We start from the raw sequence: 19778 nt of genomic DNA on the forward strand, positions 1-19778 counted from the left end.
CACACACACACAAGGATTTTTATTTTACCTAATTGAGGTTTTATTATTTATTTACACTTTTTAAAAATTCATTACTTTTTATTATTATTGGAGTAGGCATTAGACTCACATGGTTCAAGATTCAAGAGAAATAAAAATGTAAACAGTGAAAAGTTGCTCTCATTCCTATCCCTCAGCCACCTACATTTTCCCTCCAAAAGCGACTAATAAAAGTTTCTAGCTTTTGCATTGTTCTGCACCTTGCTTTTTTCATGTAGCCATGTGTCTTGAAGAGTACCTTGCCCTTTGGGGTTAGCTTGATATTTTTAGTAAATGTATTTTCTAGTGTATGGACATATAATTTATTTATGTGTTCCCCTCTTGGTAAACATATAGTTTATTTTTGAATATTTGATACTATAAATGTTGTATGCAATGAATATCCTTCTATCCACATTTAATGCACAAGTAACATGATTTCTGTAGTGTAGATTGCTAGAGGTGGAATCATTGGGTCAAAATTTAATAGATATTTTAATAGACGATGTCTTTATTCATAGAATGACAGTCTTTGCCCAGATTTCACTCTTCCAGTGAGACCTACCACCCTGTTTAATAGTGTTTAATCTCACTTTTTTTTCCTCAAATTCTCTATTCACTTTACTCTGTTCTTTTTATAATATAGTGTATAGTATACTTATTTAAACTGATTTTTGTTTATTGTCTTTCCCCTCCCTTTAAAATTTCAGCTCCAGGACACAAGAATGTTTATTTTGTTACTGATGTATTCTGAGCAGTTAAAATAGTACTTGGTGCTTAGTAGGCTTTTAATAAATAACTATTGAATTAATTTAATGAATAAGAGAATAATGTCCCCAAATTACCCTTCCCAAAAATGCTTAAGTTCTTTATCCATATATTTTGGATTTTTTTTCTTGATCTTATTTATAGTTTTTTAAATTAAAAAAAAAAAATTCTTTCTAGTACCTTTTGGGATACAGATTATTGAAAACCAGCCATAATGTATTTTCTTTTAATTTTTTAATTTTTTTATTTTATTTTATTTTTTTTTATACTTGAGAGAGAGAGAGAGAGCGAGCGAGCAGCAGAGGGGTAGAGAGATGGAGACCTAATCTGAAGCAGGCTCCGGGCTCTGAGCTGTCAGCACAGAGCCCGACATGGGCTCGAACTCATGAGCAGTGAGATCATGATTTGAGCCAAATTTGGATGCCCAACTGACTGAGCCACCCAGGCGCCCCAATGTATTTCCTTTTTAAAAAATCTTCCCCCTCATTCTGCACAAACATAGAGCCAAATCTGAATTTTTATCCCCCCTGTTAGAAGTAGATATCAGAAGAATACATCAAACTCTTCCATAGGATTAAAATGACTGTAGAGATTGTCATGGGCTTCCAAGTATGCTAGATTAACAGCAGATGTTGCTTTGAAATAAATAAATGATCTGCCAGTGAATTAATATTTTTCCTTATTTACATGCATTGTAAGGGCACCTGGGTGGCTCATTCGGTTAAGTGGCCAACTTTGGCTCAGGTCATGATCTCACGGTAGGTGAGTTCAAGCCCCACATTGGGCTCTGTGCTGACGGTGCAGAGCCTGCTTGGGATTCTGTCTCTCCCCTCTCTTTATGCCCCCACACTGCTTGCTCTCTCTCTCTCTCTCAAAATAAATAAATAAACTTTAAAAAATTGTATGCATTGTAATGTTAGAAGCCTGATATACATGATTATTGATGTTATTGGTAGTTATTCCTCTCTGTTTTATATTCAGCTATAAACAGATAATCAAGTTTGTATAAGACCTAGATATTTAGGAGTTTTTAAGTGAATTATTTTATCAAACATTCATAATCCTGTTTGTGTCTTAATTTATCTCTTTTATATGTACCTTGATTTTCTCATGGTACAAACTATTTTTTAAGGTAAGTTGAATCAGAATCATATTGCACTCAAAACTACTAAATATTTATTATCAATTTCCCCTCACCTTACCTCTGTTTCAGAAGGTCTCCAAACTTTGTTTATTAAGTCTATTTCTCCTAGTTCTATTCAAGACCTAAAAGCTGGCAGTCATTGTTTTTTTATCAACATAAAGGTAAATTGTGTTACCATGCTGCATTGAATTCTAACAGAAGCGATAAATGCCCATTCTAACAAGTGCCCTCCTCACAAGGACATTGTGTAACTAGATGGCTGTTTAATAATTGAAGCTTTATGGGAAGTGAACATATGGGTTTTCCTAAAGTTTTTTTAAAATATAGGAAAATTTGCCAAAGATTATCATTTTATGACTTGGAACCCTAGAAACTCCCAGACCACAGAATGCTTTGACAATTACTGATCTCTTTCAGTTCCTTTCCTACTTGGGATTTTTATTCTAATGCCAGCTCATTTATTCATTATTGAAGTTTTTCTTTTTTCAAGTAGTATATGCTATATTGGTAGAAGGAGTTGGCATTCAAACTTTGGAAGATACCTTTTATCCATATAATTGAATCTGAGTTGTAGGAATTGATCTGTCTCTTCAATGTTTTTCCACCTTGTTTCTAAGAGTAGTAGATAACAGTTTGATAGATCTTTTACAGAAAAGCCAATTAATGAATGGTTGTTTGAGCTTGGTGGCAGCTTTTTCTTCTATATGATTATATCTTCTGGGGTAGATCATCTTTGGGCCTTTGACTCAATAAACTAAGCAGAGAGCTGGACCAGAAACTAAGTTCCAGGTCAGTTGTGTGTCACCTATTTAGAAAATGAGGCCTGTAATATCATTTCTTTGTGTAAGTTACTTTTTTAAAATGTTTAATTTATTTTATTTTTTGAGAGAGCAAGCTGGGGAGGAGCAGAGAGAGAGAGGGAGAGAGAAATCCCAAGCAGGCTCCATGCTGTCAGTTCAGAGCCCGATGCGGGGCTCGAACTGACAGTGAGATCATGACCTGATCTGAAACCAAGAGTCAGATGCTTAACCAACAGAGCCACTCTTGTGTCCCTGTGAGTTACTCTTGTTCATACTCACTAGTTGTTATCAATGTGAATGAGAGTTGAAGAAACTATAGTAGAACCAATCATTGTACCTTACATTTTGTACTGGTGATTGAAGTGTTGCTTGTTTTTCTGAGCATACTAAGGGAAAAAAAAGTTAAAGACAAAAAAGCTATTCTATCCTATATGGGGTATGGCTATTACTACTGCTTTTTTTTTTTTTTTAATACACATTTAATACCAAGTTATTGTGAATACTGTATTAGGCTCTTGGGTGGTACAGTAATTAATTAGGTATAACTCTTTTGCCTTCCAAATGCTTATGGACTAGTTGAAATACGGACAAATAAAAACAAGTAAATCACAGTTCTATTAAGTGCTTGGGTAGTGCTATCCACTGAGTTCTGTGGAAGTTCTTAATGGAGGGAACCCCGTCTCTTGGGCAGTGGGCCAGGCAAATCTGAACTTGCTAGGTACTTACTTTTCTTGGAGTAGAGTCAATTCTCTCTCACAAGGGCATTGTGTAACTGGATGGCTGATTCAGCTGTGTGTTGTATCAAAAATGTGATTGAGTGCAAGTAAGGTTAGCTTTTATATTCATCTTGGCTGTGTCACTCTTAATTTCTGCTTCTTCTGAGCACATTGAAGAATTGTCCTTAATGCTGACTGCTGTCAGCCAGTATTACACAAGTGAGGGAGGTGGGATTTTCTGGCATATTAGTCTGTTATCCCTTTGGTTCCTACATACAGTCTTGGTGAGGAAGAAATCCAAGAGTAGAAGATAAAGACAGCTCTTACCCCCTCTATTCCTCTAATATATTCCTGTAATACATTTAATTTGTAACCTTGTTGCTAGTCACTCATTTCAGTCCTGTGAATCAAGTGTAAGGATGTGTCTGTCCTTTTGACCCAGAGTTAAAAAGCATGTTTTTAATGGCTTTTTTTTGAGTTTTTTAACTATGAAATTTATTGTCAAATTGGTTTCCATACAACACCCAGTGCTTATCCCCAACAGGTGCCCTCCTCAGTGCCCATCACCCACCCCTCCCTCCCACCCCCCATCAACCCTCAGTTTATTCTCAGTTTTTAAGAGTCTCTTATGGTTTGGCTCTCTCCCTCTCTACCTTTTTTTTTTTTTTTCCTTCCCCGTGGTCTTCTGTTAAGTTTTTCAGGCTTATTTTCATCTTGGTTGTGGCTAATATTTTAAAAAGTGAAAATTAGAGATAATAGTATTTTTAAGTTTTAAAATTGAATTTAAATTCATGTTAGTTAAGTTGTGACAGCATGAATAGTAATTTTCTAATGCGTCCAAGATGATTTCTTTTACCACTTGGTGGAGCTCTTTTGTAAGTTAGTGCATTTTAAAGCAGCAAGTTGAAGTCATCAATTGGGGGTTATCATTTGGGTGGTTCAAGTGAACTAAATGCTACTAATAGGTAGCCTCTTCAAGTGTTGATTGTAGATTTTAATTTAAACTATAATGTGTAATTAAAGTTTTAATATCTTAATGGTTTCTCAATATTCCTAATTTTTCTCTTTCCTGCTTTGTATAAATTTAGCACTTTCTTGCTGACTAAATTTTCTTACTGACTAAATAAAAAGCTCATAAGCTTTTTATCTTGATGAGGTCCCAGTAGTTCATTTTTGCTTTTATTTCCCTTGCTTTTGGAGAACTGTCGAGTAAAAAGTTATTGCAGCTGAGGTCAGAGAGGTTGTTGTCTGTTTTCTCCTCTAGGGTTTTGATGGTTTCTTGTCTCACATTCAGGTCCTTCATCCATTTTGAGTTTATTTTTGTGTATAGTGTAAGGAAGTAGTCCAGTTTCATTCTTTTACATGTTGCTGTCCAGTTCTCCCAGTACCAATTGCTAAAGAGACGGTCTTTTTTCCATTGGATATTCTTTCTTTGTCAAAAATTAGTTGGCCATACATTTGTGGTCCAATTCTGGGTTCTCTATTCCCTTGGTCTGTGTGTCTGTGTTTGTACCAATACCGTACTGTCTTGATGAGTACAGCTTTGTAGTAGAGGCTAAAGTCCGGGATTGTTATGCCTCCCACTTTGTTTCTCTTTTTCAACATTACTTTGGCTGTTTGGGGTCTTTTGTGGCTCCATATAGATTTTAGGATTGTTTGTTCTAGCTCTGAGAAGAATGTTGGTGCAATTTTGATTGGGATTGCGATGAATGAATAGATTGCTTTGGGTAGTATTGACATTTTAACAATATTTGTTCTTCCAATCCATGAGCCTGGAATGTTTTTCATTTCTTTGTGTCTTTTTCAATTTCTTTCATAAGTTTTCTATAGTTTCAAGCATGTAGATCTTTTACATCTTTAGTTAGGTTTATTCCTAGGTATTTTATGGTGCTTGGTGCAGTTGTAAATAGGATCAATTTCTTGATTTTTTTTTTTTTATTCTGTTGCTTCATTATTGGTGCATAGAAATGCAACCGATTTCTGTACATTGATTTTTGTATCCTGCGACTTTGCTAATAGATTCATGTTTCCATTCCACCAGTTTTTTGGTGGAGTCTTTCAGGTTTTCCATGTATAGTATCATGTCATCTGCAAATAGTGAAAGTTTTACTTCTTTGCAAATTTGGATGCTTTTTGTTTCATTTTGTTTTCTGATTGTTGAGGCTAGGACTTCCAATACTGTGTTAAACAACAGTGGTGAGAGTGGACATCCCTGTAGTGTTCCTGATCTCAGGGGGGAAAGCTCTCAGTTTTTCTCCATTGTGGATGATATTAGCTGTGGGCTTTTCATATAGAGCTTTTATGATGTTAAGTTATATTCCTTCTATCCCAACTTTCTTGAGGGTTTTTATTAAGAAAGGATGCTGTATTTTTTAAGATGTTTTTTCTGCATCTATTGACAGGATCATATGGCTTTTATCCTTTTTTCTATTAATGTGATGTATCACATTGGTTGATTTGTGAATATTGAATCAGCCCTGCAGCTCAGGAATGAATCCCACTTGATCATGGAGAATAATTCTTATATTCTCCAATAATATACTGTTGAATTTGATTTGCTGGTATCTTGTTAATAATTTTTGTATCCAGGTTCAGCCTGTAATTCTCCTTTTTAGTGGGGTCTCTGATTTGGGAATCAAGGTAATGCTGGCTTCATAGAATGAGTCTGGAAGCTTTCTGTTTCTATTTTATGGAACAGCTTGAGAAGAATAGGTATTAACTGGGCTTTAAATGTCTGGTAGAATTCCCCTGGGAAGCCACCTGGTCCAGGACTCTTACTTGTTGGGAGATTTTTGATAACTGATTCAATTTCTTTGCTGGTATGGGTCTGTTCAAATTTTCTATTTCTTTCTGTTTGACTTTTGGTAGTGTGTGGGTGTCTAGGAATTTATCCATTTCTTCCAGGTTGTCCAGTTTATTGGCATATAATTTTTCATAGTATTGTCTCCTAACTGTATTTCTGTGATGTTGGTTGTAATTTCTCCTCTTTCATTCGTGGTTTTATCTATTTGGGTTCTCTCAGTTTTTGAGAAGTCTGGCTAGGGGTTTATTAATATTGTTTATTCTTTCAAAATATCAGTTCTTAGATTCATTGATGAGTTTTTTTTTAGAATTCTGTATTGTTTATTTCTGCTCTAATCTTTATTATTTATCTTCTGCTCATTTTGGGGTTTCTTTGCTGCTATGTTTCTAGTTCTTTTAGGTGTGAGGTTAGGTTTTGTATTCAGCATTTTTCTTGTTTTTGAGATAGGCCTGGATTGCAATGTATTTTCCTCTTAGGACTGTTTTTGCTGCATCCCAAAGGGTTTGGACTGTTGTGTTTTCATTTTCATTTGCTTCCATTTGTTTTTTAATTTCTTCTTTAATTGCCTGGTTGACTTGTTCATTCTTTAGTAGGATGTTCTTTAACCTCCATGCATTTGGAGGCTTTCCAAATTCTTTCTTGTGGTTGATTTCAAGATTCATAGCATTGTGATCTGAAAATATGCATGGTATGATCTCAATTCTTTTATTTATTGAGGGCTGTTTTGTGACTCAGTATGTGATCTATCTTGGAGAATGTTCCATGTGCACTTGAGAAGAATGTGTATTTTGCTGCTTTTGGATGAGAAGTTCTGAATGTATCTGTCAAGTCCATCTGGTCCAGTGTATCATTCAAGCCCATTGTTTCTTTATTGATTTTCTGCCTATATGATCTGTCCATTGTTATAAGTGGAGTTTTAAAGTCCCTTGCAAATACCGCATTCTTATCAATAAAATTGCTTATGTTTGTGATAGATTTATGTATTTGGGTTCTCTCAAGTTGGGGACATAAACATTTATAATTGTTAGCTCTTCTTGATGGATAGTCCCTGTAATTATGATATAATGCCCTTCTTCATCTCTTGTTACAGCCTTTAGTTTAAAACCTAGTTTGTCTGATATAAGTATGGCTACTCCAGCTTTTCTTTTGACTTCCAGTAGCATGATAGATGGTTCTCCATCCCCTCACTTTCAATCTGAAGGTGTCCTCATGTCTAAAGTGAGTCTCTTGTAGATAGCATATAGATGCATCGTAGTTTTTTACCCATTCTGATACCTGTGTCTTTTGATTGGGGCATTTAGTCCATTTACAGTTAGAGTTATTATTGAAAGATGCAAATTTAATGTCATTGTGCTATCTGTAGGTTTTATGCTTGTAGTGATAGCTCTGGTCCTTTGTAGTCTTTACAGCATTCCACTCACATAGTCCCCCTTAGCATGTCTTGCACAGCTGGTTTAGTGGTCATGAACTCCTTCAGTTTTTGTTTGTCTGGGAAAGCCTTTATCTCTCCTTCTATTCTGAATGACCGCCTTGCCAGATAAATGATTCTTGGCTGCATATTTTTCCTATTTATCACATTGAATATTTCCTGCCCCTCCCATCTTGCATGTCAGATTTCAGTGGACAGGTCTGCTAGTACCCTAATGTGTCTACCCTTGTAGGTTAAGGCCTGTTTGTCCCTAGCGGCTTTCAGAATTCTCTCTTTATCTTTGTATTTTGCCAGTTTCACTCTGATATGCCATGGTGATGAATCTGAAGGGAGTTTTCTGTGCCTCCTGGATTTGGATGTCTGCTTCCTTCCTCAGATTAGGGAAGTTCTCAGTTACAGTTTGTTCAAGTAAACCTTCTGCCCCTTTCTCTTTCTCTTCTTCTGGAACTCCTATGATATGGATATTAGTACATTTCATTGAAGCACTTAGTTTTCTAATTCTCCCCTCATAGTCTGGTATTTTCTTATCTTTTTCTTGGCTTCATCACTTTCCATAATTTTATCTTCTATTTCACTTATTCTCCCCTCTGCTTCCTCTGTCCTTGCTGTCACTGCATCTACTTTATTGTGCACCTCATATATACCATTTCTTAATTTGTTGTGACTATTTCTTAGTTCCTTGATCTCTGCAGCAATAGATTCTCTGCTGTCTTACTGCCTTTTTAAGCCCAGCTATTAATCTTATGACTATCATTCCAAATTCTTTATCAGATATATTGTTTATATCTGTTTTGAGAAATTCTCTGTCATTTCTTCCTGAAATTTCTTTTGAGGGAATTCTTCCATTTCATCATTTTAGCTAGCTTTCTGCCCTTTAAGTGTTTTAATAGCTTGTTAAGGGTCCTTCACCTGCGAGCACTACTATATTAAAAAGGGGTCATACACTGTCCAGAGCCTGGTCATTCAGGATGTGTTTTTGGAGTGTGTTGTGTGCTCTCTGTTATTGTGACTCTGGTTGCTCTATCTCCCTACTTGTAATGGTGGTTTGGACCTTCCACCAGGTATACTTTGATTTGTTCATTGAAATAACCCTGGAAAAAATTTTAAAAGGCATGGTGGTAGAAGAAGCCTTATCCCATACAAAGAAATGACAGAAACTATATGGCTTACTACAGAGAGAGAAAGGGGAAAATAAGGAAAAAAGAGATACAGAAGAGATATGAAAAGACTAGATTAAAAAGTCTGCTTAAACCAGTAACCAGAATAGAAAAGGGAAGAAATAAGAGGAAGAAAAGAAAGAAAAAATTGACCATGAATCCAATCAGAAAATGCAAAACTGCTGGACCAATATCTGATGGTTCCTTGAAACCAGTGGCTGTGCTGGTCTGGAGGAGGGGCTGTCTGGTTCGGTCAGTGTCAGTCTTGCTTAGGTAGATAGCAGTTACCAGGTACAAAGGGGGAGGGGCGTGGCTTGGTGTAGGTGGGTCCTGCCTCCACTCTGGGCCTGCTGTTTTGTTCCCTGAAGCCCGACCTTGTTGGTGATGGGGATAAAAATGGCGACAACCCAGTCTCTACTCCCTGGGTGGGCTATCCCATACCACTCTCTTCAGGCTGTCCTCACAGTGCTGCCTGGGCATGAGCAGGTGGTTTGTCTTGCTCCACAGTCTTCTGTGCCTTCCAGGCACTTGGCTGGGATTCAAACCCCAATGTCCTAAAGGATCCCACTCTGCCCGCCCCCATTCCAGGGTAGTGCCACTCTACCCTGCCAACAAAGGGCCTCTGGCTGGCAGGTCTTTTGTCCTTGGAGTGGCTATATACTTCTTCCCACAACACCCAAGGGAGGGGACTGCTGTCTTTGTGCCTCTGAGCTTGCTCCTGAGCCTGGGGTGGCTCCCCTTCTCCACCAGGTGCATGTACAAGGCAGCAGGCCCCGGTCTGGAGAAAGTCCTGTAACCCTGGATTGTCACTTCTAAGGCTGTTTGCAAGTTAGACATTGGTTCTTTCTGTTTTTTCCATTCCCTGGACTATGGTCCAGAGAGGTTTTTCTCTTGTCCAAACATAATCCTACGCTTCCACAGCCTCTCTGTCTCTTCCTTTTGTCTCTCCACAGAAGGAGATCCTTCTCTTCTGTGCCTATGCCTCCTGTTTTATCTCTCCCAGTTCATAATCACCCACTTATAGCTTGCCAAGTTGTATCTGTTGGCCCCTGGAGATGTTTCTGTCACTCTGTAGCCTAGATTCCTGGAATTCCAAATCTTCTGGCCTCAATACTCCTGTGTTTGAGGGGCGGGGGACCTTCCCGTCCCCCTGCTTCTCTGCCATGTTGACTCTGTCTCCTAAGTTTTTTTTTTTTTTTAATTTTTTAAATGTTTACTTATTATTTTGAGAGAGAGAGTGAGCACAAGTGGGGGAAAGGGCAGAGAGAGAGGGAGGGAGACACAGAATCTGAAGCAGGCTCCAGGCTCTGAGCTGACAACAGAGAGCCTGACACGGGGCTTAAACCCACGGACTGTGAGATCCTGACCTGAGCCAAAGTTGGATGCTTAACTGACTGAGCCACCCAGGCGCCCCAATAAATCTTGATAAATGCACTCAACCATGTAATTACCACCATCAATTAAAGTATAGAAATTTTTGGTCCAGAAAGTTTTCTCCTTTCCTTTGTTGTCTAACACCTCCACTCCTGTCCCAAGGCAGCCACTGATGTACTTTTTGCCATTAAAAATTAATTTTGCCTTTTCTAGAGTTTTGTAGGAAAGGAAGAACAGTATATAGGATTTACCCTTTTTTCTCTGGCTTCTTTTTTTCATGTGATAATTTTGAGGTTTATGTTGTGTTTATTAGTACTTTTCCTTTTTTATTAAAAACATTTTTTTATGTTTTATTTATTTTTGAGAGAGAGATTGAGAGACAGAGCATGCGTGGAGGAGGGACAGAGAGAGAGGGAAACACAGAAACTGAAACATGCTCCAGGCTCTGAGCTGTCAGCACAGAGCCCAGCGCAGGGCTCAAACCTACGAACTGTGAAATCTTGACCTGAGCCAAAGTCAGATGCTTAACTGACTGAGCCACCCGGGCGCCCCAGTACTTTTCCTTTTTATTGTTGAATAACATTCCATTGTATGGTTGTACCACAGTTTATCTGTTCACCAGTTTTTGGATATTGGGACATTTTCTAGTTTTTGGTTTTTATAATTGAAGCTGTTATTAACATTTATGTACAAAGTTTCCATTTCTCTTGGGTATAAATACCTGGGAGTGGTATTGCTAAGTGTTTATGGAAGGTATATACTTAACTTTATAAGAGCTTGCCAAACTTGTTTTTCAAAATGGTTGTACCATTTTACATGATCACCAGCAGTATTTGAGTATTCCTTGCTCTACATCCTTACCAACCATTTGTCGTCTCAACCATATCGTCAGTCTTTTTAATTTAACCATTCTAGTGGGTGTATAGTTGTAAGTTTTAAGATATTTGTATAGAAATGCAACAGATTGCTGCATATTGTGGAATTTAAGAAACAAAACAAACAGCAAAGAAAAGACACATGAAGAAATAGACTCTTAACTATAGGGAACAAACTGATTGTTACCAGAAGGGAGGTGAGGGGATGGGTTAAAAAGGTGATGGGGATTAAGGAGTGTACTTGTCTTGATGAGCATTGGGTGATATATGGAATTGTTGAATCCCTGTATTGTACACCTGAAACTAATATACCACTGTATGTTAACTATACTGTAATTAAAACAAAACTTAAATAAAAATATTTGTTTTCCATGTAGCTAAAATTAAGGAAAAGTTTAGAGTTAGATAATATGTTTTTATTATTAAAATTTGATAATCCAGAACAATTCTTTTCCTAAAGTTTATATGTAACTGAGATTTCAAAACAATGTAAAATTTCATCATAAACTTTTCAGCTCTGTTGTAACCTTCGATTGAGAGTAAGCAAATTGTTCCAGTTGTGTAATAGAATATCAGCTAATTTGGTATTTCTTTTGTTTGCAATCTAATGTTTTACCTACAAAACTTACATATTTAGAAAGAGATACATATTTTTAAGGGAAAAAGTATTCTAATGATAATCATAGCCATCACTCATCAGGTACTAATTATATGCCAGGCATTATTCTAAGGGCTTTAGATGTATACTCTCACTTAATTCTTACCAAGTGAGATATGTATTATTATTTCCATTTTACAAAGGAGGCAATTATGGCACTGAGAGATATGAATTTCATGAGGTTACAAAATACTTGAGTCAGTAGATTGGTAAAAAAAAATTAAGTGTATCAGAGCAAAATGAAGATATTCAAGAAAGTAGGCTTCTTTTTTAAAAAAAAACAATTGTTATGAACTCAAATCTTTTAAGTTGGCTCTGATGACATTGGATTATTGAAAAATGAAAATATTTGCTTCAGAGAAATGACCCCTCAATTTTTCACAGTAAGTTATAATTTAACTTTTTGATCTTTCTAGTATTTTTTGCTTTATAGTACAAAATTAAAGATTTTTTATTAGTGTGGAATTAAATACTCTCAACTATATGCCATCATAAGAATTTAAAAGCAAGTTAAATTGAGTAAGAAAAAAAATCATCATATAATTTTAGTATAGTATCCACTGTGTGAATAATTAATGAAATATTTGAATTTTTTTTTTTTTTTTGTACCCAGGAAGGTTATAGTCAAAGGAAAAAGGAACTATGGGGAATCTGTATCTTTATTGCAGCAGTTGACCTAGATGAGATGCCATTCACCTTTACTGAGCTACAGAAAAACATAGAAACCAGGTAAAATTTCTTACATCAATATAGGCCTCTGCCATTAAAGAAAAGTATTTCTGAACTTTCCTCTTCACAGACTTTAGAGAACTAGTGAGAAATGTTGAAATTAAATAAAACTTTTAAAGGACTTAGGTCAACTAGTGAACTTTCTCTCATGAAGCCTTAATGAATGTATATTTATGTTGCACTTTCTCAAGAATATCGCAGTTTGTGTCCTGGGAAATTTTTCATCATGTTCTAACTCTCTAGAACTTTCCTAGTTGTAGCTCTTGATGAAGTGGACAAAAAGAACAAGGGTTTGTAATGTAGACTTATTAGATTAAAACTTATAAAAGTACTGTAAGTCTATCTTAAAGGAATTTAACTAAGATTTATTAATGTTTAAGATTGCTTAATGTAATGTATGCATAATTATATGCTTTTTGAGACTGGAAATTTAGCTGAGTGTCCATAGTTGCTCTAGGAATTAATGTTTGTTGTTGAGTTTATAAGCCTTATAAGAAGCATTTACTAATTTGTTTCTAGTAACTTCTGAACTGTATCCTGAGCAGATAAAGTTTGTGGGACTTCCAGTCATTTCATTTGCAGTGTATTTACAAAATGTAACAGTAAATAATGTTACCAGAAAGGTAGTAGTATATGTTTTTTCTTGGATAAAACCATCTAGAATTAAACGTAATTGGTGTTTTATTTAAATGAGATAAATTGCTGTGTTGTTCAGTAACTCTTTTTCTTACTGCCTCCAAATAAAATGTGGAAACAAAGACCTTGTATATTTTTTATTATTTTTTATGAATATAATTTATTGTCAAATTGGCTTACATATAACACCCAGTGCTCATCCCAACAAGTACCCTCCTCAATGCCCATCACCCATTTTCCCCTTGCCCTCACCCTCAGTTTGTTTTCTGTATTTGAGTCTCTTGTGGTTTGCTTCCCTCCCTCTCTGTTTTTTTCCCCTTCCCTTCCCCCATGGACTTCTGTTAAGTTTCTCAAGATCACATGAGTGAAAACCTATCATATCTGTCCTTCTCTGAATGACCTATTTCACTCAACATAATACTGTATGTTCATATTTAACCTGGTGAATTAGAATTGGTTTACTGCTCAGATTTCAGTTTAACTTGATTAATAAAATCACTAAATCAAAATATTTTTATATAACTAAGAAATAATCTAAATATATAAGTAAATTTCTACATTCATTTGTATATTTACATGGTAGATGTTTCATCTACCTAGACGATTCATCTGTCCTAGAGGATTGAAAAGAATATGGATGCTTTGGTTGAGACAGAGCAGGTTTTAATCTGGTCTCTGTTGTTTTACAAGCTGTATGACTGGAGCAGATTGCTTGGCTTTATTAAGTCTCAGTTTCCTCATCTGTAAAGTGAAAATTATTAGCTACTTTATATGAGAATTAAATAGCTTACAGCAAATAGAGAAGTAAGCAGTTTATAGAATCAGCATTCATGACTCAACTTGACCATAGGTACTGTTGAGGTCTTGAGTTCTTTCCTTCTACAGACCACCCCTCCATGCCCTTCCCCTACAAAAAAAAGAAAGAAAACTGGAACAACTGTTAGGCACTCTGATACTGTGCTAGGTTCTAATGATATGGAGGTGAGAAATAGTCTGTGACCTCAAGAAACTCAGTCCACTGGGAAAGATAAAATTAAACAGATGGCTACAATTCAGTGTTATATAGCTATTTATAGACTACTAAATAAATATGAAAGAGAAAAGTGAATACATCTTTTATTTCTAACATGAAAGAATTTTCCTGGCAAATGTTTTCCTATACTTTTTTTCCTGAGTATTCATAAGCAGCACTGTTTTATAATTGGGCATGTCATAACTAATCTCCCTAAAATAAATGTAGTAATGACTTGTTATAACTTTTTCTTAGGGCATCTCTCTGTTCTAATAACTACCCAGTAATGTTATCTAGACCACTGCTTCTTAAATGTGCTTTGGTAAAGGACTTTTTTCCTCAGTATATCATGGACTGACATTTAAAAATATATAATGTCAATTGATTACCGAAAAAAAATGAAATGAAAAACTTATAGTAATATTTTTTATTTTTATATTTTATATTTTTATTTTTATTATATTTAGCAGGCATAAAATTAAATTGTGAAAGTTTTTATATGCTTACCCTCAATTTCTGTACTTATTTAATTGTGGACGGATAACAAACCAGTACCAATTCATGGAGCACTGCTCTAGAGTATGTAGTTACTTACAGATCTGTGTGTCTTAATTATGGCTTTTTATACCTGCTTTTCCTCCCTCTAGCCTTTCCTCTTCTCTTTCCTTCACAGAAGGGCTACAGAAGGAATACTCAATTAAGTTACCCCTAGTAACAATTCAGTTTCCACGGTCCTCCATAGATATTGCCATATATCTCATAAAAACTGGAATTTTCATGGAGAATGGTTCATGAATAAATGCTGTTCTGAGGTTGATTTCTTTTTCTCTGGAGGTACCTACACATTTACTCCATTCCCTTTTCTGAGCAGCATCATGATCATTTACTCCACATTATTTCTGCTTCTTTGTTTGCTGTTCCACATAGCTTGTTGTGGCTGCCCCAGTCCCTTCTATATCCTGAGGATTTTAATAACCTTCTTTTGGGTTTTTTTCCCTCTGTTGATTAGCTGAAGCTTTTATTTTTACAGTTCTCAAGATAAGTGTCTGAGGGGTCCAGTCCATTTTTGGAATGAAACCTATAATTCATTAGTTGCCAGACAGCCTATGGGTGGGTCTGGTGACTACCCTTTAGTTCATTTAGCTGCTTTGGTATAATTCCTTAGACAATCTTGATTAGAAATGAGTGTGTGAGGTGCAGTTGATGATTGCTGTCTTTAGTGCCCTGTTTCTCATTGGTGAAAAACGTGTTAATATTTCACATAGATTAATTTTTTATAGAAAACAATAAAGAATGATTTAAAGAGATTATTTAAACAACTTAAAAATTTTATTCAGTTTTTATTTTCCCTTCCCCAACAATTCAGTCCTAAAACCACTGGGGGGGGGGGGTGCAGTGAAGAAAGTAGGTATGTGCATCTGTGATAGGGTAGAGCCACGGGGTCCAAGAAGGATGTTAGAGTCCAAATGAGATAAGGAAGGCATTCACATGGCTGTGGTTGGGGGTGGGGATTATGATCTGGACTGCTTGGTGTGCAGTGTCAGAGACCAAGCAGGGTGTGTAGTAAGCCAGTGTAGAGAGTCATGGCACATGTGAGGTGAGGGCAGTTACGGGAGGGGAGTCAGCAGTCTCCTAGGGTGAGGAAGGTGTCCATGTAGAGGGGTGAGGGCAGTCTAGAATGGGGAGTCAGTCTAAGCAGGAGAGGAGAGTGCCCATATGGGAGAGGGGATAGCTTTGGAGATGGAAGGTAGTTACATACAGGGGGGGTTGACTAAATGAATAAATAAAGATCAGTAGATCCTAGGTTTCTCACTGTGAAAGAAGAGGTATAAATATGGAAATGGAAACACTGGAATGAACCATGTGTTCAAAAAACCATGTTTTTTGTTGGAATTAGATAAATAGATGTGAACTTATGATTTTCAAAGCATATGGGTAGGTATGGAAATAAATATGTATGTATATGCCTGTCATAACCCTTGTTTTTGTATAAATAAATGTAGGCATAGGTATACAGATACAGGGGTTGAAGATACAGAAGTTGAAGCTAGTTGATTTTTACTCTTCAAAGTCTAGTAAAATGTAAAAAGTAATTCCTTCTAAAGAATATAATAGTGATTTGGTGTAGAGCTAATAAACTTTTTAATTGAAATGTCTCTGCTTTGAAAATGAAATAAAACATTTTTTCAGTTACAGATTCACTTTTTTCTGTTATTTTCTTTTAGTGTCTACAAATTCTTTGATTTACTAAAAGAAGTTGATACGAGTACCAAAGTTGATAATGCTATGTCAAGACTGTTGAAGAAGTATAAGGTATTGTGTGCACTCTACAGCAAATTGGAAAGGTAAAGTAGAAATATTATTAGGATTACCTCCATTTTTCATGTTACTGTTCATGATTAGGTTCCATCTGGGAACTCTGTTTAGTAATATTGTTGGATATTACCCCTTAGATTTGTCCCCTTTGCTATTAGTTTTTTTTTTTTTTTTTTTTTTTTTTTTTTTTTTTGGTTCTTATAGCTTTCTTTTTTATCCAGTTATACACAATTCTGAATGTTTCCTCCAAAATTGTTATATGGTCCTTTCATATTTCTCATTTGCTTTAACGAACTTTAAGCTTAGTTCCCACTTTAGCCTTCTCTGCCGGAAGAAGACTTCTAGTTCTCAATGGAAGAGTGACCTTAACATTTAAACTTCTTCCTAATGGTGTTATTTCGTTTAGAAAGAGAAAGCATGCAGTAGGTGTACCTGATGTATACTACCAAGCTATGATTTGTATTCTCAGTGGTGGTTTAGAAGACTTTTCATTACTATTCAATGGGGAGAAAGATAAAATTCAGATAAATGTGGGTTGAGTTTTTAATACACTCTTCATCTAGGTCCCCACTGCCACTGGATACAATGCCAAATCTGGCATGTGCCTGTTGCTGTGTCCACTTGGGGGCTCATTTCACTTGGGTAAAAAATATGAAAGTTAATATTTTAGGTAAATAAAAAGTTGTAAAGGAAGTTGTATTCTACTTTGGGCTCCAACACGTACTGTGTGATCTTGGACAAGCTAGTTACCTAACTTTAGTGCTTAGTTTTCTAGTGTGTAAGCTGAATTGATAATGGTGCCTATCCTCTTAGGTTTTTTAATGTACTAAATGAGGTAATGCAGACAGTGATGACTCCAATGCCTGTAATAAACATAGTAAACTTTCCACTGTTTGTTGTTTTTTGGGGTTTTTTTTCCTTAAGTAAGCTCTATACCCAATATGCGGCTTGAACTCATGACCCCAAGAGCAAGAGCCACATGCTCTATTGATGGAGTCAGCCAGATGCCCCTTCACAAATGTTTAAAAAATTTTTAATTGTTTGTTTCTTTTTGAGAGAGATAGCAAGAGAGAGTAAGCGAGCACGAGTGGGGAAGGGGCAGAGAGAGAGGGAGACACAGAATCTGAAGCGGGCTCCATACTCCGAGCTGTCAGCACAGAGCCGATGGAGGGCTCCAACTCACAGACCAAGAGATGGTGATGGAGGGCTCCAACTCACAGACCAAGAGATGGTGACCTGAGCTGAAGTCAGATGCTTAACCGACTGAGCCACCCAAGCACCCTTCCACATAATGTTTTTAAAACAAAAAAATATTTCTCGCCCAATTTGGGAAAATTTATATACTATATCCCCTTTAAAGAGTCACGCTGTACACTGGCAACTCAGGATTCTTAAAAGTCCTATATAATAAAATATGTGGAATCTGTTGAATTCATCATTTCCTAAATTTATTAGACTACTAATATTTGTTTATATGCATTTAACATCAATTAAAACCTCCTGGATATAGTGTTTTGTAGAATATACTTTAAGAATCTTTAGGCTAGCTATCAGCTTATTTTATTGCAAATAAATTAAGAAACTACAACAAGCATTAACTAAGTGTCTGTTAGTCCTCAGTTATATGTTAGGTGCTGGGGACATAAAATCTATGACACTATGATCATCAAGAAGCTTATAGTAAATAAATTATATTCTTTAATAAAAATAAGTGCAGTAATGCATGTGATGCTCTCTTTTAGAAGATTATATATGAGAAGTAGAAATTACATAGTGGGCAAAATGTCGTGTATGTTCAAGGGTGAGAAGGGTAATTGCAAGGTACTTTTGATCAAGTAAAAACTATAAAATGCAATATCTGAAAAGGCTTAAGGATAAATTCACCAAGCAAAATGTGTAGGAACTGTGACTGAACTTCCCAGGCAGAGTGATTAGCATGTGTACAAAGGCAAAGCAGTAGCATTATGTACTTTGTTTTGCTGATGGCTGAAAGGTAGGAAGGGTTCAGACTGATAGTGAGCTTGGACTTTGCCTTGCAGGGGATGGAGTCATTGAATGATTTTGATCTGGAATGACAGTCAGATCTGGCTTTAACAGATCGCTTGGGCCTTTTTTATTAACTAGTTATATAAGTGGATTGTCAGGTTTTTTTCCTATCTTCTTTGTACTTTTTTCTGAAGAGCAATTAGGAAAATTAACTGTGGTATCAAAGCCTGTTCATTTCAGAGCAGACTGTATGTGTGCATATATATATGGCAATATGACGAAAAAGATCTAAGTATGAATATTAATTTAGTCACTTACTGAGTGTGTGAGTTAGGAAAAGTTCCTTAACTTCTCTAAACATCAATTTCGGTCTAAAATATAGCCAGTAATATTTTCCTTACAGGGTAATTGGGAGAATTAAATAAGACAATGTTATCGGTTAGCTCACTTGCCAGCACATATTAAGTGCATAATAAATGGTAGCTTTTAAAGTTAATATTAGCTTTGTTAATGCTATTATAGAGAAATATAATAATGTAAGCCATGAATTTTAAATACTCTAGTAGCTATGTGACAAAAATAAACAAGTGAAATTAATTTTAACATTTCATTTAACTTACATATTTCAGAATATCTCATTTCAACATGTATAATTCACACAAAAATTTTTGCCTAAATGTTCATAGCAACATTATTCATAATAACCAAAGGTAGATTATTTTATTGTTCAGCTATTAAAGGGAATAAAGTACTTTTAGATACTACAACATGGATGAACCTTGAAAACATTAAGCTAAGTGAAAGAAGCCAGACACAAAAGAGCATATATTCCATTATATGAAGTGTCCAAATGGGCATATCCATAGAAACAGATTGTAAATTAGTGATTGCCAAAGAGTATTGCTAATAGATAGGGGGTTTGTTTGGGGGGTTGGGGGACGATAGAAATATTCTGGAATTAGATAGTAGTGATGGTTGTAAAACGAAGTGAATACACTAAAATTACTGAATTTATATACTTTAGAATTATAAACTTTATGCTATATGAGTTATATTTTAATAAAACATAAAACCAATATAAAAGTTATTAATGAAATATTTCACATTCTTTTTCTCATACTAAGTATTTTTTAATACTTTGGTGTATAATTCACATTTACAGCACAACTTCATTTGCACTAGCCACATTGCAGGTGTTCGGTAGCTTGCTGTAAGTGCTTGTGGCTACCATATTAGCACAGACATATGTTGAATGCAGTTATCTTTTATTGTATGAGAGCATTTTAGTTGGAGTTACATTAAGTTACAGTTTAAAACAATGCTTTGGACATTAAACATCTTTTCAATAATTACAAAA

General features: G+C 35.7%; 1 protein-coding gene across 7 annotated transcripts in view; it reads left to right on the top strand.

The window, feature by feature from the left end:
- Nucleotides 1-19778, top strand: part of RB1 (RB transcriptional corepressor 1) — a 191510-nt gene that overhangs the window by 50379 nt on the left and 121353 nt on the right. For 4 of the 7 annotated variants that reach the window (XM_060637193.3, XM_060637194.3, XM_078433693.2 and 1 more), the window contains one exon: nucleotides 16345-16464. In XM_060637193.3, the coding sequence (XP_060493176.1) occupies nucleotides 16345-16464 (120 nt within the window). Of the gene's footprint in view, nucleotides 1-12355; nucleotides 12472-16344; nucleotides 16465-19778 lie in introns of all 7 variants that reach the window. The other 3 variants (XM_060637190.3, XM_081795235.1, XM_060637195.3) reach the window with 1 other exon arrangement.

Source organism: Panthera onca, chromosome A1 (assembly GCF_046562875.1).
Source record: "Panthera onca isolate mPanOnc1 chromosome A1, mPanOnc1 haplotype 2, whole genome shotgun sequence".
Classification (NCBI taxonomy): domain Eukaryota; kingdom Metazoa; phylum Chordata; class Mammalia; order Carnivora; family Felidae; genus Panthera; species Panthera onca.